Below are 24,575 nucleotides of genomic sequence, written 5' to 3' on the forward strand. Positions count from 1 at the left end.
AGACGTATCCCTTCCTCTGCATTTCGAAGCCTCTGGTTAACTTCTAAATGTATCATGGCCCCCACAGGTGATTCAGGTGTGTTCGTAATAGTCCTTTTCTCCACGTGTCCATCAGAGGGGATGTAATAAAGCTAGGTAGGTGTGAGCATGTTGGTGCCTGTGGTTTAAAGGCAAGGTGCTACTCGGGAGAGCAGGAGCCCTGCACCTCGCCTGGACAGTATTAGAGTTGGCTCTGATGACGAAGGTGCGGGTGAGCTGGCCCTGAGGCTGTGAGAGCAGGCGTGCTGGCCCAGCCCCTTGCTGGCTGCTGCTTCTGGGGAGAGCAGGCCCACACCTCCACTGGGCAGCACAGTGGAACTGGCTCTGAGGCGTAAATGAGAGTGGACTTGCCCCAAGGGCATGAGAGCAGAGAGCTAGCCCTGCCCCTTGCCAGCAGCAGTATGTGGCATTGGGTAAGCTGGCCGGGGCAGTGCTGGAGAGCTGGTGGGCTGGCCATCTCAGCTGCCACCCAGGCCCAGATCCAGGGCTTTGAGCTGGCCCACCCCAATACCCACCCCATCTCTGAGCTGCTGGAGCTTGTGAAGGGCCCGTCCTGTAGATCCAAAGTGTCAGGACCCGTGACTCAGCGACAACAGGATATCAGGGAGGAGTCCCAGCGAGGATCCAGTATCTTTTTGTTTTTGTTTGTTTTTTTTATTTTATTTAGAGGAGCGATTGCAAGGAACAGGTAGATGAATGGGATTGAGGTGCATGATATGAAACTCACAAAGACTCATTAAAAAAATAATTAAAAACTAGGGTGCTACGATCACAGGCACCGCCAGACTGCTCATCTTTACTTCTCTAACCCAGTGGCTCTCAGCCTTCCTAGCGCTGTGACCCTTTAATACAGTTCCTCACGTGTGGTGACCCACAGCCATAGCTATTTTCCTTGCCACTTCATAACTGTAAGTTTGCTGCTGTGGTGACTCATAATATACATATCTGTGTTTTCCAATGGTTCTAGGTGACCCTGTAAAAGGGTCATTCAAGTTCCAAAGGGGTTACGACCCACAGGTTGAGAACCACTGCTCTAACCTCAGCTCCTTCCGGTGCCCCACCCTGCCCGGTGCCCAGCCCCTCCCACTGCACCTTCCCTGACCTGCCCCCCTGTTCCTCCTTTATGCTCCTTTGCCAAGTCCCCAGCACCACAGGCCACATTCCCTTTCCATTCCCATTACGCCCCTTTCTTGTCTGGAGACCTGCTTGCTGTTGCCGCTAGGTGCACCCTCCTCTCGCAGGCCACATTGGCCCCTGTGCTCAGTAGCCATATCTGATTTAGGAGCAGCCAGCATCGAAGGCAGGGCTTGCTCCTGTCGCTTCAGCATTTGAGTGTGGAGATTTCTTTTTTTTTTTTTAACTTAATTTTATTTTTTACTTATCCACTTTACATCCCGCCCCTCCCCATTCCTCTCACCCCCTCCCGCAGGCCTCCCCCATCCCCTCCCCATCTCCTCCGAGTGGGTGGGGCCCCCCTGTGTATCCCCCCCACCCTAGCACTTGAAGTCTCTGCGAGGCAGGCAGTGTGGACATTCTTTGAGAGACAAAAGTCCTGGAGTTGGTGTTAGAGGAGAAGGTAGTATTTTTTTGAAGGCTTTAAGTACATTTCTTTAAACCTCCATATTGCTATGTTAGAGTGTGAACTAGAATACATAAAGGCATACTGGCTCTCTATGCTTTTGGCAAAATGTACATTGAGAGTAACATTCTTCCAGTCAGCCCTTAACACTGAAGAAGAAAGAAAATATGTCAAATGGCAAGTCTATATGTTTTTTTTTCTTTTCTTCTTTTTTAAAGCAAATGTGGGTGAAATCTTTCTAGAGTACTATAAAAGTTTGTGAGTTTCAGTTGCTTTATTTTAGTTTATACATAAAAATTAAGAACTATTTACGTGTAAGCTCTATATCCTTAAACCAAAATTGTAAGTTAACTATAAACTGTAATGCCCATGAATTATAATCAGTTTTAGATTTATTCTTTTTATAGTCTTTCTGAGTCTTTTGCTATAGCTAGACAAGGCCTTCTTTCTTTCCTTCCTTCCTGCCTATTAACATTAATTTGTTTGGCAGGGGCTCACGCTGGTGTGAGCATGTGACAATCAGAGGACAGCTCAGTGCTGGGGAGTCACATCAGTTAGAGAAGCCTTTTCCCTGAGAGCCAGCTCATGCTCATTCTAGAAATGTACTTTCTTACCAGATTTCTTACATTGAACAATACATGGTGAATATGTCACTTAAAATACTCCACTGTAATGCTGTATAGAAATAAAATAAAGCCATGTATGTACCTTCTTTTTAAAAAAAATTATTTATTGCTATCAAAATAAAATTTTAGTATTAAAAATAATATCCATATTAAAAGGTGTGATTAATTTTGAATCATTTTACTCAGTATCTACAAGGCATTATTACTTTGAAATGGAGCCAGTAAGCATAAATAACTTTGTGCTGTCTTCTATATTTGTAATTTTCTTTGTGAGGTTTTCTTTTTTTTTTTTTTTTTTTTTTTTTTTTTTGGTTTTGGTTTTTTTGAGACAGGGTTTCTCTGTGTAGTCCTGGAACTCGCTTTGTAGACCAGGCTGGCCTCGAACTCAGAAATCCACCTGCCTCTGCCTCCCAAGTGCTGGGATTAACGGCGTGTGCCACCACCACCCGGCTTCTTTGTGAGATCTTGTGTGTACTTTCCTCTGACAGTGCATGTCTTAGTTGGTTCTAGATGTATTTCAAGTGCTCAATATCCACACTGACCTGTTAGTAGCTAAGATGTGGAACACCACAATTTTATAAGGTTTTAATTTTTTTAATGATTTACCTTTATTTTATGGGCATTGTATTTTCCTTGCATGTACGTCTGTGTGAGGGTAACAGAAGCCGTGGAACTGGAGTTACAGACAGGTGTGAGCTGCTATGTGGGTTCTGGGAATTGAACCCAGGTCCTTTGGGAAATCAGCCAGTGCTCTTAACCACTGAGCCATCTCTCCAGCCCCTATAAGGTTCTTTTTAAAGGCAGACTTTTGGATCATGAGCTAGGTATTAACCACTTAATAATTGTTTTGTTTTGATTTTCTCTAGTTTTCACAATGGATACAGGTTTCTTAATTTCAAATGCTGGTTTATACTTCATATAAAGCGATAGAACAGTTTCCTGATTTCTGATTTGTGCCATGCTTATTTTCCCAACTTTCTCAAGGAAAACAGTCGCCTGGAGAATGAGCTTCTGGAAAACGCAGAGAAGTTGACAGAATACGAGAACCTTACAAACAAACTTCAGCGCAATTTGGAAAATGTGTTAGCAGAAAAGGTAAATCTGTCGACTTCTGACTTCCTGGGGAGTCGCCCAAGATGTCAGTCACCCAAAAGAGTGGAAGCCATGCCAAGGACATTTTTATTAGGGAACTGTTTGGGTGCCTGAAGGACAGCGTGACTTCTCAGGCTATGGCTCAGGATGGTCGCTGAGAGGGAAGCATTGCCTGGCCCTGAGACGGCCCCTCCCCCAGCCCAACACGCCCTTCTTGGATGGTGTCCTCCTCTTCCGGTTGCTGGTGTCTCTGATTCTTGTCATAGCTGGGAGCCTGGATGACCCCAGAAGCTGGGATCTTTGGAATGTGATAGGTCAAAGAAGGGCCCTTGGGAATAATGACAGCTTTGTTTTTCTGTCCTTTCTAGTTTGGTGACCTCGATCCCAGCAGTGCTGAGTTCTTTCTTCAAGAGGAGAGACTGGCGCAGATGAGAAACGATTATGAGCAGCAGTGCAGGGTGCGTGGCTCATGGTAACTAAGCAACACCGGAGGGCCTGGGTTCAAATCCCAGCCTCAGCAATCCCTGGGCTTGTCAGGCCACTGAAATCTATGGATGCCGAAACTTCCTTTAAGCACAGTGCTTAAAGGTGCCCAGCAGGCAGCTGCAAAGGTTCAGAGAGAATCTGTGGAAAGTGCTTAGAACAGAGCCAGGACATACCAAGCACATGCGTAAACTAGCTACTAATGTGACTCAGTATCCTGGGCTGCAGGCAGTCAAGCCAGTTCCCTTCAGGTCTACCTTGTCTTGCTACTATAGAGAGGACTAGCCAGGGTTCTGCTGAGTGCAGTAATAATGTAGCTATATTGATGTACTTATCCCAAAATTAGCTCCCCTAGCTGATCGTTGTAAATTATGTCATCTGAATGTCATTTTGTACTAATTTCCTACCCGTTTTCCTGAACATATTCTTTTATTTGAAAAATGTAAGAATTAGGAGCAGAAACCACTCAAACTTTTAGTTGTAAGTCATTTCCACTGTCTACCAGATACAGTGAATATGAATAACAGGAGTCTATTGATTCCTTTTGTTTGTTTTGTTTTGTTTTGTTTGAGACAGGGTCTCACTGTGTAGCTCTGGCTGTCTTAGAACTCATTCTACAGACCAGGCTGGCTTCGAACTCAGAGATCCACCTGTCTCTGACCCCAATTGCTGGGATTACAGACATGCACCACTATCAGCCTGTTCTCTGTTTGTTTCTTAAATTAGCTCCCCTAAACTGAGGAATTTGATTGATTGATTGATTGATTTTTGTTTGTAAGCTGAACATACTTATTTAGCAAGGTAAATAGAACTGGGCTAGTTTTAGATACAGTTTGTACTTTTGCAGAGATGAGGAAGTCCTCACGCGATCATTGCAGCCTGACTTCTCAGGCGCTTCAGGCATGCATCTAAGAAGTGACGCGCGCCTGCTGCCTTCATGACTTAAGCTTTAGCTTAGTCTAATCATGTGGGTTTTGTTTTAATTGTCTCTAAATTGAATGAACTCATCAGTAAGATCAGTTACTGATACCTTCAGAATTCCCCCAGTCATCTTTTTGAAACCACTTTTTATACATATACATATGCATATACATATACATATACCATATATTGTGTACATTCAGTGTATACAGTTCCATGTCTTTAATCATATTCAAACAGCTGTGGAGTCCTGACCACAATTCAATGTGAGGGTGTGGTCATCACTCCAAGAAAACCCTGCTGCACTTCCCAACCGTTCCTATTGTCCCCACCCCTGCCAAGTTCATCTTCTCCCCACCACACCCCCCACCCCGGTGTCTCCCCCTCCTCCAATTCTGATCCCCAAGCTCTCTTTACCCCTAGCCCTGCCCCAGGCAGCCACTGGTCTATTTTCTGTCAGCCAACAGCTGGTCCCTTGTAAAGGTCCTTTCACTTGCTGCTACTGACCAGGTTCTTCATGATGCTGCGATCATGTTTTCTGTTCCTTCTAGTGGCTGAATAAAGTCCCATCAAATAGATATGCTACATTTTAAAATCTATTAGTGGGCATTTGGGTTTTTAGGGGCTATCATGAATAATGGTTCTAAGTAGATTTCTGCATGTACTTGATTTTCTTGGGGTTTATACCAGGGACTATTCTGCAGGAGCACAAGATAAACCAATGTTTAACTTTTAGGGACCAGCAGACCTCCTCCAATGTTATTTTCCATGCAATTGTCCTACCATATGAGCATCCTCATCCACCACATCTTCATTTACAATTGCTGTTATATCCCATCATAGATTTTATCATTCCTCCAGAAGCTAACAGTATTGAAGGTCTTCCAATACACTTATTGGTTGAATATCTTCTTTGATGACCTATCTGGTATAGCCTTTGTCCAGTTTTAAGTTGAATACCTTGACTTTGACTTCTAATAATCTTTATAAATTCTAGTTACAAGTCCCTTATCTGTTACTTAACCAAACTTTCCTCCAATTACATAGTCTTTTTACTTTACATTTTAAAAATGTTTTATTATGTTTATGTGTTTGTCTGTGTTGTTTTTGCACGTGAGTACAGTCCCATAGAGGCATAGGAAGGAGTCCAATCCCCAGGACTGGGAGTCATGGGTGATTAGGAGCCACCCGACATGGGTGCTGGGAACCAAGTCAGCGCCTGTGCTCTTAACCTCTGAGTTCTCTCTTCAGCTTCTATCTTCTTTTTACTGTCTTGGTGTCTTTTGAAGCCCTAAAGCCTGTACTTTGCTCCTATCTGTTCTGTTTTTCTTGTGTTCTCTTGGTGCCATGGGTGAGACTGGTGTTGTTTTTTTAAACTCCAGCTACTACAAGACCAAGTGGACGAGCTCCAGTCTGAGCTGGAAGAATATCAGGCCCAAGGCAGAGTACTCAAACTCCCCTTGAAGAACTCGCTGTCAGAAGAACTCGACGGGCATGGCGGCAGTATTGAGCCTGACCACGGTAAACACTGTGCACACAGTCTTTTTGATGTCTGTGTCTGTGGCGCAGTGGCTGGGCAGAGCACTGCAGAACACTGGCATCCTGGAGCTCAGGGAGGGAGAGACTTCAGCCGTCTCATTTATTGAGCTACTTCACTGGTGGCTGGGTTTTCTCCTTTGTCCTTGAATTCTTTATAAAAACTATTTGCGATTCTGATATTGCTAACTCCCCACACACACACACACACACACAATGGCTGCTTGGTATGAAGATGGTTTGGAAGAGTTCGTCAGTCACACACCACAGAACCCAGAGCTGATTTTCATAGGCTGCCTAGACTAAATGCCTTATTTGTCTCTGCAAGAGAAGTAAGTTACGAGCTCATGCCTGTGGCTTTGAGGGAGAGAAGCAGGAGCCAAGCTGTTGGGCAGGCCTGCCTGCGCGCCATCCTGCAGTCCAGCTCCTTGCCTGGGTCCCGCCTTTTCTCCTCAGGACTTTGGGTTTTAATCTGAGCAAGGTTCCTGTGGGTTCTGCTGTTCCTTGTGGCATCCCCCTTCCCTTGGTTTTTAAGAAGGGAGCTTTTTCCTTCCCTCCCTCCCTCCCTGCTGTGGGATCAGTTGGTGATTGGGGAGGAGGTGTAGGACATAGGGAGGAGGTGTAGGACTAGGGAGGAGGTGTAGGAGGTAGGGAGGAGGTGTAGGACTAGGGAAGAGGTGTAGGAGGTAAGGAGGAGGTGTAGGAAGTTCTGAGTCCTTCTCTCTGATCCTTGATTCATCTGACGCAACTTTCCCACCTGAATGTTGACTGTTCCAAGAAACTTCTGCCATCTTGGAGGGGGGATGGGCCAAAATATGTGAGGAGAAAGCCCAAGGCAGGCCTGTCAATCCCAGTTGCTAGAACTCTGCCCACGTCTGCTTGTATATCTCCAAATAGAGTCTCACTACCTTAAGAGATTTCTACCTAGCAGGAAATATATTTGACCTTGTTCTAGTTCAGCCCTCGACTTCTGCTCATAATTTCATTTTCCCTTGGTGCTTATCGTGGGCGGTGGGAGAAGTAAGACATACATTTGAAGGCATTGAGAATCTCCTCCCCAATGGCCGGCACCATGCCCCTGACCCGTGCGCCTGCATGGAAATCACTTAGACACCTGGAAATCTACAACAGTAAAACAACTCTGTGCAGTATTGAGGGATGGACCAGGTATCTTGGCCCATGACGTTAGACCCATATACACAGCAGTAGGGTGCTCGCCACTCATTTGTTCCCCCGCCACCTCACCCCTCTGAATTTGTCACTGGGTAGTTTGACCAAACTATCTCATGCTGTTTCCACAGCACTTAGCCCTTTTACTGAGAGTTCATATTTGACATATTACACACACACCATTTATCATTCAAAATGGTGCATTCAACTAAGGCTTATCATACTGCCTGTATTTAGGAGGAACTCCTTACAGTCTTCTTGTTGCCCTATTGCTTGAATGTGGATTCCATTGTTTCCAAGAGCTTCGCACCTGGGAAATCAGGCTGAAAGGCTTCCTTCGTGAAGCCACGCCTCTTGCCAGATGCCAGAGTACACCAATGACTGCGCCTGACGCAGGCTCAGTGGGTTCCCTGTGTTTTCAGGGCCTGCTTCTGAAGAATGCAACCCACTGAATATGAGCATTGAGGCAGAGATGGTCATCGAACAGATGAAGGAGCAGCACCACAGGGACCTGTGTCACCTGAGACTGGAGCTGGAAGACAAAGTAAGTCCTGCTTCCAGTCTGACCTTGAGTCCGCTCAGCCCTGAGCACCCCTGCTGCTTCTTCCTCACAGAACAGCTCTTCCTGTGCAGTCAGAGGTTCTGGGGTTCAGAGGTTGCCAGGAGCCCACTTCCTCAGACTAAGGTCGAGGTCTGTTTTGCTCCAGTCTCTCCGGACTGTGATGTGTGCTTGGTCCTCATATTGTAATATACTAATTATGGCGTTTTTAACTTGTTTAAAAATATCCCAATTGAAAACAAAAAAACCCTTGCTTTGATGTAGTGTCACTTACTAGATTAGATACAAGCTCTGGCCCTTGGTGTCTCAGTGTTTCACTCCGTGGCTTCCATGCACCTTCACCGTGGTTGTGGTTTTCATTTTTTCCCTGCATATGGGTTGTTATGTATGGTTATGTGTGTATGCATGTTCATTTGTGTTATATTGTTTATATTAGTTATATTGTGTTTGCATGGTTATATGTGTATGCATGATTACATATGTATGCATGTTCATGTGTGTATGTATGTATGGTCATGTGTGTGCGCACGGTTATATGTGTATGCATGGTCATGTGTATATTCATGGTTACATGTGTATGCATGGTAACATTTGCACGCATGGTTACGTGTGTATACATGGTCATATATGTATGCATGGTCATGTGTGTATACATGTTTGCATGTATATACATGCTTACATGTATATGCATGGTTATGTGTGTACACATGGTCATGTGTGTATGCATGGTCATGTGTGTATGCATGTTTGCATGTATATACATGCTTACATGTATATGCGTGGTTACGTGTGTACATATGGTTATGTGTGTATGCATGGTCATGTGTGTATGCATGGTTGTGTGTATGCATGGTCATGCGTGTATGCATGTTTGCATGTATATGCATGCTTGTATGTGTATGCTTGGTTAAGTGTGTATGCATGTTCATGCTGTGAATGGGAGCAAATGGGTGAGCAGGCTGGATATCAACATCCAGTGTATTCCTTGGCTGGTCCCTCACTGATCCCAGAGTTCCTCCATTCATCTAGCTAGCTAGCTTGCCCAGGGATCCCCTGTCTCTGCCCCCTAGCATTGGCATGACAGGTAAAGGGGCCATCATGCCCAGTTTATGTAGATTTGGGGATTAAGCCAAGGTCCCCTTTACTCTGTACCACTCCCCAGCCTCTGCTTTTCTTGTTCACTTGACCTTTCCTGGCTTATGAATTTTCCCACTTTGCTTTCCTACCATAAACTTAAGATCTTAAAATATGTAGTTTAAGTCTTCAAATGTTTCTTGAACTCTGTAAGGTACGCAGAGTGCTGTATGGAACACAAAGTTGGATAAGAAATTGTTAGTTCAGTGAGAGCCTAGAGCTCTCTGGCCAGCCAGCCTAGTCTGTTTGGTGTGTTCTGAGCTAGTGAAAGACCTATCTGGAAAAAAAAGGTGGATGGTGCCTCAGGAATGGCACTGTGGTTGGCTGTCCTCTTGCCTACACACACATGTGCATGTACACGCATATACACACACACACCTCTACATGTACATATATGAACAATCATATACCTAAGTAAATAAAAGTAGACCTGGCTTCACTTAGTATTTTACTTCAGGTAATTTTGAACTAAGTTTGCACTTTCAGTCAGAACAAGAAAACGAGAGTGTCCTCTGGGACAGAAGCACTCATTGCGCCCACACCCCTTGCCCATAGCTCAGAACCCACTCATCCCATGGTTTCGCTGTCCGGTTCTAGGTACGCCACTATGAAAAGCAGCTGGATGACACCAGGGTCGCCTGTGAAAAGGAGCAGGAGGCCATGAAGAAAAAGTATGAGGAAGGAACGCACGCCTTGGAGAAGCAAATGGGTGACCTTCGGAGTGAGATCGCAGACCTTCAAGGGCAGGCAGCCGTGCTGAGGGAGGCCCACCACAGGGCCAGCGGCAGGCACGAGGAGGAAAAGAAACAACTGCAGGTGGTGTTCGATGAGGAAAAGGCTCAGCTTCGGGAGGAGCTGCGACTGGAGCATGAGCAGGAGCTCAGGGCCAGGCTGCAGCAGGCAGAGGAAAGCTTTCGTCAGGAGAGAGAGGAACTCGTGCAGGCTGCGGCCTGGACTGAAGACAAGGCGAGAGGCTTGACTTGGGACCTGGAGCAGTCGCACCAGGAGCAGCTGCTGAGCCTGGTGGAGAAGCACGCTCTGGAGAAAGAAGAGCTGAGGAAGGAGCTCTCGGAATATCACCAAAGGGAGCTCCAGGAGGGAAGGTAAGGAAGTGGGGGACACCGTGAACAACTGAATACTGCTTCTCGGAAGTTCCTGTCAGCCAGGGAGGACTGGAAAACGGGGTAGGGGTGGGGATGGGGGAGCAGAGCAGCCCACAGATTGAGTAGGTTCTTTAAAAATTAATCCAACCAGTTTTGTCTAGTTCACTAGGAAGTCTCCCTTGATCATTGGAACTGGTATTGTTTGTGTGTGTGTGTGTAGGGACAGGGGGTGAGGGGAGAGCAGTCAGTCAGAGGAACTGTTCCTGGGTGACACTTACTGTCTTCCTGTGCTCAGATGAGGGCTAGATCTTTCCTACTGCAATGCTGTTTGGAAAACCTATTCATAAGCAGGATTCTGGACAGACTCATATTTCTTCTCTCTTATGAAATGGCGTGCTATATTTACTGTCCTTGTGTGAAATCCCAGGTATAGCTGAGAGATTGCGACTTTCCCACCCTGTTTAATATAGAGCTCTTTTATTAATTAAGCAAAAAAGAGAGTGATTATTATGCCTGTTTTATGCAGCTGAAATCCTATAGTGCCTGCTTCAAAATATTTCCCAGGTGAGGAATGAGGTCACTATGTCTTTGTCATTTAATGTGAAATGCCAGTATAAGGCATCGATTAAACCACACAAGTACATTCAGGAAGCGTATTAAAGGATTCGGTTTCATAAGCTCACCCTGCTTCAGAGAAAGATAAGTTTCCTGGATTTATGGTCTCCAGAAGAGAGATCCTTTCCCCGCACACACGAATGGCGTAGGAATCGGAGCGTTGTAGAAAGCGGCCCCACTGTCTGCCCGCCAGCCTTCTTTCTGTATGGGAAAATGTTGGGTTTGCTTCCGCAGTTGGCAGCGGTTTCAGTAATGCTGTGTGTTGACCACATTTAGGGAAGAAATGGAAACAGAGTACACTAGAAGAGTCTCTCAGATAGAAGCCCAGTTTCAGGCTGACTGTGAGAAAGCCAGTGAGCGCTGTGAGCAGACTCTGCAGAGCCTGGAGGGTCGCTACCGCCAGGAGCTGAAGGAACTCCTGGACCAGCACGTGGAGGAGAGGGCGCAGTGGGAGTTCGAGAAGGACGAGCTCACTCAGGAGTGCACAGAGGCCCAGGAGCAGCTGAAGCAGGCGCTCCAGAGGGAGAAGGCAGCCGCCCTGGCCGTGAACCAGGAACAGGAGATGCTGAAGACGTACAAGGAACGTGTGGATATCCTGAGCACGGAAAGAGAGCAGCTGTTGCAAGACCTGAAAGACCTACAGAAGGCCTCTGAGAGCCAGCACAGCCTCCTGTCTGACCAGCTACTTGAGTTGAAGAGAAATCAGGAGAGAGAACTGAGGCAGCGAGGGCAGGTGCTATGCCAGACCGGGGTCTCTGAGCAGCTGGCCAGCCAGCAGCTTGAAAGGCTCCAGGTAGAGCATGAGCAAGAGAGGCGAGACATGGCGGGCAAGCTTGCCGCCCTGGAGAGCGCCTACAGAGCGAGCTGTGAGAGAGCAGATCAAGAGAAGGCGGAGATGAGCGCAGAAATCCGCAGGCTTCAGGATGCAGTCAAGGACATGCAGCAGACAGCATCTCTCTTGGTGCCTCAGGGCGGCTGCCAGGCAGCCGTCGGGGAGGAGGCAGATGAAGCCATGTCCCTGCTTCAGCAAGGGGAACAGCTGTTGGAGGAAAATGGAGATGTCCTCATCAGCCTGCAGAGAGCGCACGAGCGCGCGGTGAAGGAAAATGCAAAAATGGCCACTGAAATTTCTAGATTGCAGCAGAGGCTGAAGAAGTTAGAGCCAGGAGCAGTGATCTCATCCTGTTTGGACGAGCGGATGTCTGAGATTTCGGGAAATTCCAGGGAACAAGCAGAACCAGTAATGAAACAAGGTACAGCCACCGAGCACTTCCTGGGTGACCTAGGAGACCATGACACCCAGGACCTGGGAAGTACAGGGACGAGCTCTGTTCAGAGGCAGGAGTGCAAAACCGAGGCATCAGAAGCTTCCCTGGAATGCTTTTCTGAGCTCGAAAACAGCGAAGACACCAGGACCGAATCCTGGGACCCGAAGAGTCAGATCATCCGGCTTCAGGAGCAACTCACAGTCTTGCGTGCAGACTGCGATAGGGCTTCTGAGAGGAAACAGGACCTGCTTTTTGATATTTCCATGCTGAAAAAGAAACTAAAGATGCTGGAGAGGCTCCCCGAGGCGTCCTCCAAGTATAAGGTGTTATACGAGGATGCCGCCCGAGAAAACGCCTGCCTTCAGGAGGAGCTGAGACTCACAGAGGCGCGCCACGAGGAGTCTCTGCACAGCAACAAGGAGCTCACCGCTCAAGTCTACAGGCTGCAAGATGAGGTGAGGAAAATGGAGGAGGTGATGGAGACGGTCCTCAGCCTGGAGAAGAGTTACGATGAGGTCAGACTGGAAAAGGAGGAGCTCGGTGCTCTGGAGACGGAGAAGGTGCTGGAAAGGGCCGCCCTGCCGGGTGACAGCTACTCCCTGTGGGGAGCTCCTTCAGGAAACCCGGAGGTCACCTCTGATGAAAAGATGCTCAGACTCCATCAGGCTCCAGAAGAGTGTACACCCAAGCTCATGAGCATGCGCCACGTCATAGAAGAGTGTAGACAAGAAACCCGGTGCTGTGAGCAGGGTAGCACGCGGCTCCTAGCTAGAATAAAAGCGCATGAAGTTGCCTGGATCCGCAGACCGATTCAGGCACGGCACGAGAAGCCGAGCGAGCAGAATGGAGTGATCCCGAAGGGAAGTGCTGCTCTCCTAGGCCTTCAAGACACAAGTCTTCGCCATGAGGCCACAATCGCAGAGTTAGAACTGGAAAAGCAAAAGCTACAGGAGCTGACTAGAAATTTGAGGGAGCAAGTCACGACATTAGTTAAGCAGAAAGATTTCCCTTCTCAAGGAGAGAAGGAGGAAGAGCTGAAGGCCATGATGCACGACTTGCAGATCACGTGCGGTGAGATGCAGCGGAAGGTTGAGCTTCTGAGGTAACGTATGTGCCTTGAGACCTCGTGGAAGCCTGCAGAGCGTCTGATCACATCTAACTGTGCTGCTTGCCCTGCCTAGAGACACTAACCTATTAGTCTCAAGAAGAGCTGTGTTCTAGCCGCCGCCTGCTTCTGTGTGTGTTAACAACTAGAGTAACCTTATCTAGGAGGCACCCCCCTTCCTCATAGCAAGTTAGCGTCGCCCATCCGGAGCGTGGAAGGGCAAAATGGCGAGTGTCTGCTGTTTACCCACTGTTCCGTCGGTGTTTGCTCCTAGCCCTCTCCTGGCTCTGACGTCCTTGGGATGAATAGATAACCTTTTGCTTAGTGTTAGTTACTGTCCTCATTTTAATGAAGCATGTTCTATGTAATGAATGCCTCTTATGTAGTATTAACTCACTTCGTAGATAACCATGCTCTTCCTATACTAATACAGAAACTTACTGAATGGATACTTTTTCTTCCATACTTGACATATATGCCAATATAGAAACAATACACCTTTATCGTACTATTTTACCAAAGAGATTGTAGTAGATATTCTTGAGCGTTGAAGACAAAGTTAACTACTTTGACAAACTACCAGCCTGACTTTGTGAAATATGGCTGCATTTCAGTATTTCTATCAAGTTGGGTTTTTCTTAAATTTGTAAAATATTACATTGTGTCTGAAGTATCTTAGTGGTATAAAGTGAAAGAATTCACTTGAGTTTCCTCTTTCTCAGATTACTTTTACTTCAAGACCTCAGAGTAGAGCGAAGGGAAGAAGCCTGGTACCTTGGTGTGCCCGTTTTTATGTGGCACATTGTCCCTGGGATCCTAAGCTAGAGCTCCAACAGCTGAGTAATGTGGCTTTTGTCTGTTCAGAGCAGGGAGGGCTTGAGAACCGAGGTAGCGAAGCCAGCTGTTCAAAGCAGCCTGCCTGTCATTGAGAAGTCAGCACCCGAGTTGGCATTGAGTTTTGATCCCCGTCTCCACGATCAAGGGTTTCTAGCCACACCTCCCCGACGTCTTTTAGCGAGATTCTTATTTTCCAAAAGTAGTGACTCAATATGTTACAACTTGATTTCCAAGTACCAAGAGACTACTAATTTAAACTTCTACTTTAACTGGCATGAAATTCTTTCTATATTGGAAGTTACTAGAAAATATTTTCCAAAGATGCCAGATGACTGCCATGTTCTAACTTTTTTTTTTAATCTCTACACTTAGATATGAATCTGAAAAGCTTCAGGAGGAAAATTCTATTTTGAGGAATGAAATTACTACTTTAAATGAGGAAGACAGCGTCTCTAACCTGAGACTGGAGGAATTAAGCGGATCTCGGGAAGAACTGTGGTAAGACATAGTTTAGTAACTTTTACAAGGCCTAGGGGCTATTTCACTTCAGGTTTAAAAGCCTCACTCCCGATTCCTGCCTCCATTGCTCCTTTAGGCAGAAAATAGAAACCATAGAAGAGGAAAAGGCTTCAATTCAGAAGATGGTTGAAAAGTTAAAGAAACAGGTAAGAAACACTTAAAATTCCCCCGTGATTCTTGACTCAGAATTTTTTTTTTAATTTGAAATGTACAAGTTGAATAATAAACAAATAATTTACTAGAATAATATACATGATGGTAAGGTTGTAAATTCTGAGGGTGACCATGGAAACCCACCTCACAGTGACTCTAAACTCTCTTAGGGTCTCTCTGTAAACCCTAAGTGTTTAATACAGGCTTTCTATCCAGTACATGTGGGAGGGCCTCTCTGAGCCTTACCTGTGAGCATCAATCAGTTCTAGCCTTAGTGATTTCCACTAATGTCAGCTCCTTCATTTCTCTGATTCAAAGCAGAACCGTTCATACAGACTTCTCAGATACAGACCGCCAGCAGATCTGCTTACCATTTCTTAGACCTGTGGCTCCCTCAGATGGCTAATGCCATTCAATGCTCATTTTGTATAAAGCTTACAACAGATACTCAAGTATGGGAAGACTATTTAAGACATATCTGAAATAGTCACAAGACAAGAACATACTTGGGAAGGAAACAGTCTTATGTCTGAAATAGCCAAGGTAACGTCCAAAATATATCTTGTACTATTTCAAATAAGTGGCGGAACTCAATTGGAAACTAGGCAACAGATAGGATCAAATCACAGACAGACCTGACAGAACATACCCAAAGGCTAGCTGTGCAGTATTAGGGAAACTTAAATAGGTTAGTTTTTTTTTCCACCTACTAAACAAAAACTAAACATTGATATTATAATAGTAAATAAATATGTATAAATAAATAAGTATACACTGTCGAGAGTAAGCTGATAGCACCTAAAGGGAGAGTTTTTGGGGCCTTCTGCCAAAGCATTAATATATATATTATATATGTATGTGTTTATATATATGTATTATGTATATATGTATGTGTGTGTGAGTGTGTGTGTGTGTATATATATATATATACACACACACACACTTCTTTTGGCCTTCTGCCAAAGCATTAATATATATATTATATATGTATGTGTTTATATATATGTATTATGTATATATGTATGTGTGTGTGAGTGTGTGTGTGTGTATATATATATATATATATACACACACACTTCTTTTCTAACTCAGAAAGGCCATACCAAACAAAGGAGCAAACAGAAACAAATGAACCCAGAACCCAGAATTGCTACCAGTTTGTTGCTTAATAATGAAATGATAAGACAAATGTATATTTCCATCTATACAAGAATGGAAAACGACAATATGGGGATTTTTTTTTTACATAAAATTTCCTGCATTCGTTAAAATATGTAACATATGGTGACATCTAGGCACACTAGCTTGGAAAGATAACATCTATATGATATCAGAAATGGAAAAAGCAAGCTGTTAAAACATGCAATGATACTTTTTATCCTTAGCATTTACTTTTTTGGCTAAAAGAAAGATGGTAGTATATATGCATAGAAAATGATCTAGTGGTATGCAAATTCAGCGATAAAGAACCAGGCACCCTGTGGCCTGAGATTAACCTGTCTCTAACTTTTTATATACTTCTGAATTGGCGGAAATTGTAATAAGGAGCATATATTATTTTCTGTTATGTGTGGATAAGAGAGAGTGTACAAAGGAAGATTAATTTTTTAAAAAAATTTATTTTATTACAAAATAAAGACAACATATTTATTAAAAAAAAAAAAAGACATAGGCTTGTGCCCCACAGCAGTGGTTTTCAACCTGTGGGCTGTGACCCCTTTGGGTTGAATGGATATTTTACCCAGGTCCCCTAAGACCATCAGAAAACATAGATATTTACATTATCATAACAGCAGCAAAATTACAGTTATGAAGTAGCAGTGAAAATAATCTTATGGTTGGGGGTCACCATCATCCGAGGAACTATACTAAAGGGTTGCAGCATTGGGAAGGCTGCAAATCGCTGGCTCCACAGGCAGAATGGCCGGGGCTGCAAGCAAAACTGCCCCGTGGTAGAACAGTCTCCTACAGAGATTTCTGTAAACTACATTGAGAGAGGAGAAAAGATTCTAAATCTTTTTGTTGTTGTTGTTGTTAGCAAAAGTAGGGCAGCAATATTCTTTAAAACTTATTTCAATTTTAATTAGGTTTCAGATTTAAAAATCAAAAACCAACAGTTGGATTCAGAAAATATAAAACTCAGCCAAAAGAACTCCCAAAACAAGGAAGAACTGAAAACCCTTAATCAACGTCTGGCAGAAATGCTCTACCAGAAGGAGGAGCCAGGAACTCGCACCTCTGAGAAATGGGAACAAGAAAATGCAAGCCTCAGAGAAGAACTGGATCTCTGCAAAGTGCAGGTCAGGTCTCCAGCCATTGTAACTAAATGTATGTCTGAGTGCTCTGTCTGCATGTACACCTGCATGCAGAAGAGGGCGCCAGATCCCATTACAGATGGTTGTGAGCAGCCTTGTGGTTGCCGGGAATTGAAGTCAAGCCTTCTAGAAGAGCAACCAGTGCTCTTAACCACTGGGCCCTCTCTCCAGCCTTAGATTTTTCATTCTTAATCCAAAGAAATAAACGTCTTATACATAAGACCTTAATGATAAAATCACTGTTGGCCTGGCATGTAAATATATACTCCAGATAGCTCTACTCTATGAATAGAGCATTCTCCCACCACAGATGGGGAGTGAGTTCCATGAAGCAGCTGTGAACCAATTCATCTTGGCTGTGGAAAAAAATATATCTTTTTTAAAAAAAGAGAATTACACTGTGCCAGACATGCACAGATGTCTTGTTTGTTTGGTGCTGCTGTTGATATTTCCTAAAGAACACAGGTAACAAATATTTACTTAGCGTTTACATTGTACTTGTGGAGATGAGTTAAAGACTCTAAGTGAACATATGTAGGCTCTGTGCAAATACAGAACCAATTTATAGAGGACCTTGAACATATGAGGGTTTGGATATCCTTTGGCGGGATGGGGAGGCACTCCTGGAACTAATCCCTCCTAAATGTCAAGAGTGTGTGTAATCAGAGTGTTTTCTCACCCCGCTGGGATGGAGATGGAGTTGTTGTTGTTGTTGTTGTTGTTGTTTTAAGTACCTGGACTAACTAGGGGTAGATAGTTCGGATTTCATAGAGTCTGATACTCAGTATAATAAATAAAACAGTTCAGATACCAGAAAAACACATGGGGTGAGGTTTCATCAACCACAGAGAACAAGATCTGTCTCTCTCAGTTGAAAAAAAAAAGAACCTGAAATGAAGGGACGGGGCTGGAGCCACGGCCGGAGGTTAGAGCACCAATGCTCACGCCCGGGACCCTGTTTGTTTCCCAGAGCACACATGACAACTCAACGCTCCACATCCAGGGCCTCTCATGACTCTTCTGTGAGGGCTCCTGCACGCATGTGGTGCACATATATGTACTCAGGCACATACATATGCACACAAGATCAAGAAATGTGAAAAAAATTAAAAAGTAGAAGAAAATTTAGGGACATAAGAAAAATATGATAGTAGTGTGGGGAAAAAAATGGGAACAAAGAAGTTTTTCAAAAAAAGATTAAAATGACCCTCAAAGCTCTGAACGGATGTTCCAAATCAGTCATAATTAGAGGAATGTAAAATAAGCAGTATTGGCATGTGGTTCCTCACTTGAAAGATTGCTGTCTGTTCAGAAATACCAGCAGCATGCTCTCCTGGCAAGACTGTGCTGGCAGACGCCATCAAACGCCGCGGCGCTGCGCACTGACAGCATCCACGCGGAGGTATTTTGGCACAACCTGTCATCATCCCATGTGTGCTCACCTTTCGCCCAACAGTCTCACGTCTAGGAACTTAACTTTAACATATCCCGGCAATCAGGTGAAAAGCCACACACATGAGGAAATTCATTCCAGCTTTGTTAGTTTTTTGCAAAGTTGCTTGAACAACGGAAATGTTCGTGTATGAAAGTGTGATTGATCTAAGACTTGTGGTATAGCCATACAATATGTAGTTTTATTCAGCTATTAAAAAGGGAGGCACATAAAGGTACATGGGTAAAAATAAGACCTTCCATCACAATTATGAGAAGAGATCAGATATTATTTCAGCCAGATTTTCCTTTGTTGATGAAACTGTTACCAGACCAAGATATTCAAGGAAAATGTGATTTTAGTTAGTGAATAGTACTTATTAAGCACTTTCAGTTATAAAAGTATCATTTTCTTCCCATGGTCTTCCAACATGCAGAATACATGCTTCCCATTGATCGTGTGTGGTGGGTCCTGGGGCTTAGTAAGTTCCCCCCACTTCTGTCAGCGGCATGTAGCAGTGCCTACACACACTGCCTGGACATGCCAGCACATGTCACCTGGCCTCAGAGGACACAGTGCTTCACACAGGCAGGCATCTGGGCTCTGGAAGCAATTCTTTGTGTTGTTTTCTTTTTAAACACTATAGTTGAAAAAGTGATAGTGCTCCAAGAGAGAGCGAGCCCTTGACGCACTGCGGGCCTTTCAAAGACCCTGAAGGAACACTTGGGTCGGCAGGTCACATCCGCAAGAAGTAGTGAGGTCACCCCAAGCTTCCATTGGGGGATCAGCTCCTGCAGAGCGTAAAGACCTGAGTGTGTTCATATTCTTTTCAGAGGAAATTTAAAAAATAAAAAAGCTTAGGAATAAATGTTAAACAAGTCTTCCTAGGGGGTCGGATGGGGGAGAATGGTGACACTCAATGTGAAATGATTTCCAGGACATGAGGTTCATTTGTTGATGGAACCACAAAGTGTATCTGCCGTGTGCTTCCATACATGGTGAGGGACGTTAGAGAAGAAACACGTATGTCTGTCCATTTACGTTAAGGAACTATGAGAGTGATAAGCCAGACATTGAAGAGATGGCTGTGGAGAAGTTAGGAGGGAGAGACACGGATGGCGAAATTGGAATGTGCTGAGGGGGAGCCGGGCTTTGTTGACATGGTCTTTATACAAAGCTTTGACTCTTCTGTGTTCCCTGTGGGTTTGGTTTGGCTTTTCTCCATGTCTGGTAATCTAACCAGGAGCTTTCTACAGCTTTACCTCTGTGCTGCATCCCAGACCTGTTTCACACAAGCTTTATAGACCTCAGACCATCAAAATCAATCATGATGGGTGCAGGGATACCAAAAGAGAACACTTAAAGATGATACCAGCGCTGTGTGCAATATAACCACAGTAGGAACAGTGAGAATGAGAAGTCCACAAATGCATTAATAATCTAGTCAGAAATCGTGATTTCTCAGAGGCATACAAGGCTGTTTTACATCTCCTAGAAGCGAGTGAGGAAGCACACAGAGCACAGACCAAGGTGGACACTGTCGGAGAAGGCCCTTGGAGCCCCAGAGTGTGGAGAGTGAAGGCGAATCCTCTGATAATGTCAGGATCAGAGGCATCAGACTCAAGCTAGAGAAAGAAACAGATATTTTTGTATGGGGTAACCAGATCTTGATTTCCAACTATTATCCTCCTGTAAAAGCACCTTGGAAAATCTGATTCCAAGGTTAAAACAGAAAATAGTCAAACCTGAACTGTCCCGTGGTGCCAAAAAGAAAAGGGTACTTAAAAAATAAATAGGTAAAAATTAAAAATAGAACAAATCCAACAAAGACCCAGGACCCCAACTTAAGGAGCCCCTACTAGCTCAGTCTTAAGCAGTTCAATCAGGGAAATATAATATAAAATGAAATAATCATAAGTGTAAAAGCGATGTGGGTAAATATTCGCATCAATTGACTGAATAAACAATTGGAGAGAAGCAACTGCTCTTTCTTATCTAACAAAAGCAGAAATAAGGAAAGAAAAGAGAAAATCATCTTCAGGAAAACCTCAAGTGATAGTAATTGTAGCCAGAATGAACTGGTGGGCCTAGGAGTGAATAAGCAGGAATTCAAAGAAGGAATTTGCACAACCTCAGGGGACCTCTCCCAGGAGAAGGTTACTTTATAGAGAGAAATATCCAGAGACGTGGGTCAGGCCTCAGACCATGTTATACACATGGAGTCTTTGGAAATGATCTGGTTGGTCCTTTGACTATAAAGATAAATGGTCTTGATGCAGTGCCATTGAACTGGTCTTCCTGTCCCTTGCGATCGTCTCCTGTGGTTGGTGAAGCTTGCCAGCCAATGACTGTGTCTGTTATGTGTTGGATATCTTCCGTAGACGTCCACCTTGGTGTCTTCTCTGGAGGCAGAACTTTCTGAAGTTAAACTGCAGACTCACATAGTGGAGCAGGAAAACCTCCTTCTCAAAGATGAACTGGAGAGACTAAAGCAGGTAAGGGTGCTGCTGGTGTGGAGGGAGGTGCAGCACCACCTAGAGATGCAGGCGTCTCCACCACCAAACACCCTTGGTGCCACGGTTGGGCCACCAGTTCATTGCTTCAAGTTGACTTGAGTTGCAAGTGTGTTACTAATTCCCCAGTGAAGCAGCTTATTTGTATGGTAGACTCTAAAATTCTGTTACTACGAATCCTAACCATTTCAGCTTCAATTTTTTTCTTGTTCTACTTTCTCCAGGTGGGAAGGAAAAGTCACATTAGTTTCTCTGATAAGAGGGTGATTTTCTGGCTCATGAATTCCAGAACCGTTCTCTGATTTCTGGAGACCTGAGAGAAATTGGTCCAGCATGTATCTTTTCACTGCGGCAGGCGGGAGGCACCTCCTAGGAGAGCGTGCTCTCCAGTATCCTCAGACCACTCTCTCCCACATTTACAAGTATAACTCGTGGAGCTCAGTCTGGGTATCTTTTCTGCCACAAGTACGAACTCCATTTGTTCCACGTAGCATGCTGGGAGCTAAGGTGCAGTCTGCCTGTGAGGTGAGGGTATCTCAGAGCCATTGCTATAATGTAACATTGTTATAATTAACATTGTTATAATTATGTTAACATAAATGTAGCATTGTTATAATTAACTCCATCTCCCCTGTAGCTAGGAAGGCATGGCTTGCTCGCCCTTTCAGGGACAGTGCCCGATCCATGTGCATACTGTGTGCCTTTGCCTAGCACAGAGCACAAGAGAAGAAGCACAGTTGGAGGAGAGCCGTGAGTCCCTCTGTGCGCATGGCAGGAAGTCGCTCTGTCATGAGGACTTTTGAGGAGGGTGCTTTTAGGTGCCAGCCTGTCCTTGCCCTGCAGTGCAGACCCAGAAAGAATGTCACTCTGTGTGATGTGATTCGGAGCTCTGGAAACACTATATATATTACATATCACACCAAAAAGAAGCATGAATAGCATCCCAGAAAGTCCCCTGATAGATACCCAAACCATTACAGTGTTAGAGAGTTCCTGGGGAAGGACATGGCCTCATATTACACTGATGTGCAGAAACTTCAAGGGCGTTTTCCTATATCCTTCTAACGTGTTCAGGCTTATGAGGTATGTTGGATTTGCTATCAGTTGAAAACAAGCTCCAACCTGTAAAATCTATTTTGTCATAGCTAATTCCAGTGTTATGTGGGAGGTCTTCAGATAGGGAGCTGGCTCTATCATAATGGTAACAGGGTTGAACACATGAAAGGCAAACAGGAAGGCAATTATTAAAGCATGTGTGAAGTCCAGGAAGGATTAAAGGGCATGGGAAACACTTGGCTCCTCGGAGCTGTTTCCAACTAGGCCGGAGTGAGCATTGCTTCCCAACACTGGGGCGTTTTTGGTTTTCACACGTTGGGGAGCTAGTATTACTGAGTGTAGTGGGTAAAGCCAGAGATGCTAGGAAATGTCCAGCAATGTCCAGAAAGATGTCTGCAGCAGAGTATCCAGTGTGACACTGGAACCATCGTGGCTGCTGACACGACCAGCCTGGTTTGTCTCCGCCGTGAGCAGAGAGAAGGAAGCCCGCATGTCTGCTCCGATGGGCAGTCCGTTAGGTTTCTTCCCGTGTTTATACTTGAATGTGAGAATACCAACCCCCTGGTTTGTTTTTGTTTTTGAAACAAGATCTTGATGTGTAGCCCAGGCTTGCCTCAAACTTCGCCTTCCTGCCTCAGCCTCCTGAGTGCTAAGATTATACATGGGTACAACCATGACGTGTAACTCCCTTCTCTTTTTACAGGCAGTGTTATAAAGCCCTGGTTTAACTAGAGTTAACCTAGTTAACTAGTAAACCTAGCCTCTGTAGTCGAGGCTGGCTGGCACTCTTGAGCTCCTGATATTCTAGATCAGCAGTTCTCAACCTTCCTAACGCTGTGACCCTTTAACACAGTCGTGGTGCCCCCCAAGCATAAAAGTAATTTTGTTGCTACTTCATAGCTATAATTTGGCTACTGTTCTGAATCATGATGTAAATATTTTTGGAGATAGAGGTTTGCCCAAGGAGGTACAACCCACAGCGTGAAAACTGCTGCTTAAATTCATCTCTACCTTGAGCATGACGCCTTCCATGCTCAGCTAATTTGAAGGTCTTGACTGTAGTTTGAAAAATACATTTGAATACCTCTTTAAAAACATGATAAAAAAAAAAAAGTAACTTGTGTCCTCTCTGGAGCAGACGTTAAACTGAAGATAGGACAGCAATGTGTCATGTAACTGGGACAGTAAGGTTGAAAGCTAGGGCCACCGTTTAGCAGCATCTGCCTGCATCTTTAGATCTAAGCAGACATTTCAGCAGTCAGCTAGGGAATGGTGAGAAACTAGTTGGGAACAGTTAACCAGAGTTAATTATAGGCTTCTAGAGTTTATATGTCCTTTGAAGTATATCCTGACAGGAAGACTTAAGGGCCACGAAAGTGCCCTGTTTACAAATACCTCCTTTTCAAGTCTATAGTGTACACATAGCTGGGGGCCGGGCAGTGACAGCTCATTTATTTAATCCCTTACAGCTGCACAGATGTCCTGACCTCTCTGACTTCCAGCAGAAAATGTCTAGCATTCTAAGCCTCAATGAAAAACTGCTGAAGGAAAAAGAAGTTCTGAGTGAAGAGTTGAAGAGCTGTGCAGACAAGGTATAAAGAATCGAGTTTCTCTTCGTTGTAGAGTGTGGGCCATAGCAGGCGTTTCCCTACAGGCTGCAGCCCCTGGGCTTCCTGTGATAGTCCAAAGTTACAGATGGAGTCAGGTGACCCTAGACTAGTGAAGCCAAGATCATGGCTTTGTCTCACTATACCATGATGCTATTCAGAATATAACAATAAGAAGATGGCTTTTATCCTCTCAAGTCTGTCACAGACAAACACTATTTTTCTATTATACTTTCACTAACAATACAAAGATGTTGCTTTTCTTGCTCCACATGCCTTATAGGCATTCTTTATTTTCATGTTAAAGTATAGTCCTGAGATTTCCAATTGCCTTTCAGTCCACTTCCTGCCCTCAAAATAGGATATCTGGGGAAGGAGGGGACAGAAAAAGGGAAACCCAGCAAAGAACAGAGGCATCACATTAAGTAGGGCAAAGCCAGAAAAGCTTCCCCCACCCCTACCCCCACCCCTATCCCCACCCCCCTGGCCTTCTTCTTGGTGTTAGTGATGTCCACTCCCCACACACACCCCTGCCTGGCCTTCTGCTCAAGGCAGATGGGGGTTTCTCTATGGAAGGGATGGAAACCATAAACTGGGTCTAGATTTGCTTGCACAAACACTCTCCTACCTTGTGTCCTCTCCGGAGCAGCTGGCAGAATCAAGCCTCTTAGAGCACAGAATCGCTACAATGAAGCAGGAGCAGGAAGCCTGGGAAGAGCAGAGCCAGAGCCTGAAGTCCCAGCTGGTGGTATCCCAGGAAAAGGTGTGCGGACAGTTCTTGCTGTATCTCCATAATTAGTATTTTCACCTTCCAAAGAAAGGCCCAGGAGGGAGTATTCAAGATGAGACCAGCTCAAGGAGCCTCAGGATGATCCCTTGGGACATCATTTGAGACATCTCTACAATATTGCAA

The 24,575-nt window shown here is 44.7% G+C and overlaps 1 protein-coding gene across 10 annotated transcripts in view; it reads left to right on the forward strand.

Annotated features, from left to right (window-relative positions):
• The window catches only part of Nin (ninein), a 101,523-nt gene that overhangs the window by 57,288 nt on the left and 19,660 nt on the right, over positions 1-24,575 (forward strand). For 9 of the 10 annotated variants that reach the window (XR_007978358.1, XM_052185719.1, XM_052185720.1 and 6 more), the window contains 12 exons: positions 3,229-3,339; positions 3,705-3,794; positions 6,123-6,261; positions 7,869-7,990; positions 9,737-10,242; positions 11,134-13,227; positions 14,440-14,565; positions 14,663-14,732; positions 16,827-17,039; positions 20,868-20,981; positions 23,525-23,647; positions 24,312-24,425. Coding sequence is in view for 9 of the 10 variants with exons in the window: in XM_052185719.1 (XP_052041679.1) it covers positions 3,229-3,339; positions 3,705-3,794; positions 6,123-6,261; positions 7,869-7,990; positions 9,737-10,242; positions 11,134-13,227; positions 14,440-14,565; positions 14,663-14,732; positions 16,827-17,039; positions 20,868-20,981; positions 23,525-23,647; positions 24,312-24,425 (3,822 nt within the window). In the remaining variant the exon portion in view is untranslated. The remainder of the gene's footprint in view (positions 1-3,228; positions 3,340-3,704; positions 3,795-6,122; positions 6,262-7,868; positions 7,991-9,736; positions 10,243-11,133; positions 13,228-14,439; positions 14,566-14,662; positions 14,733-16,826; positions 17,040-20,867; positions 20,982-23,524; positions 23,648-24,311; positions 24,426-24,575) is intronic. The other variant, XM_052185724.1, reaches the window with a different exon arrangement.

Source organism: Apodemus sylvaticus, chromosome 6 (assembly GCF_947179515.1).
Source record: "Apodemus sylvaticus chromosome 6, mApoSyl1.1, whole genome shotgun sequence".
Taxonomy (NCBI): Eukaryota; Metazoa; Chordata; class Mammalia; order Rodentia; family Muridae; genus Apodemus; species Apodemus sylvaticus.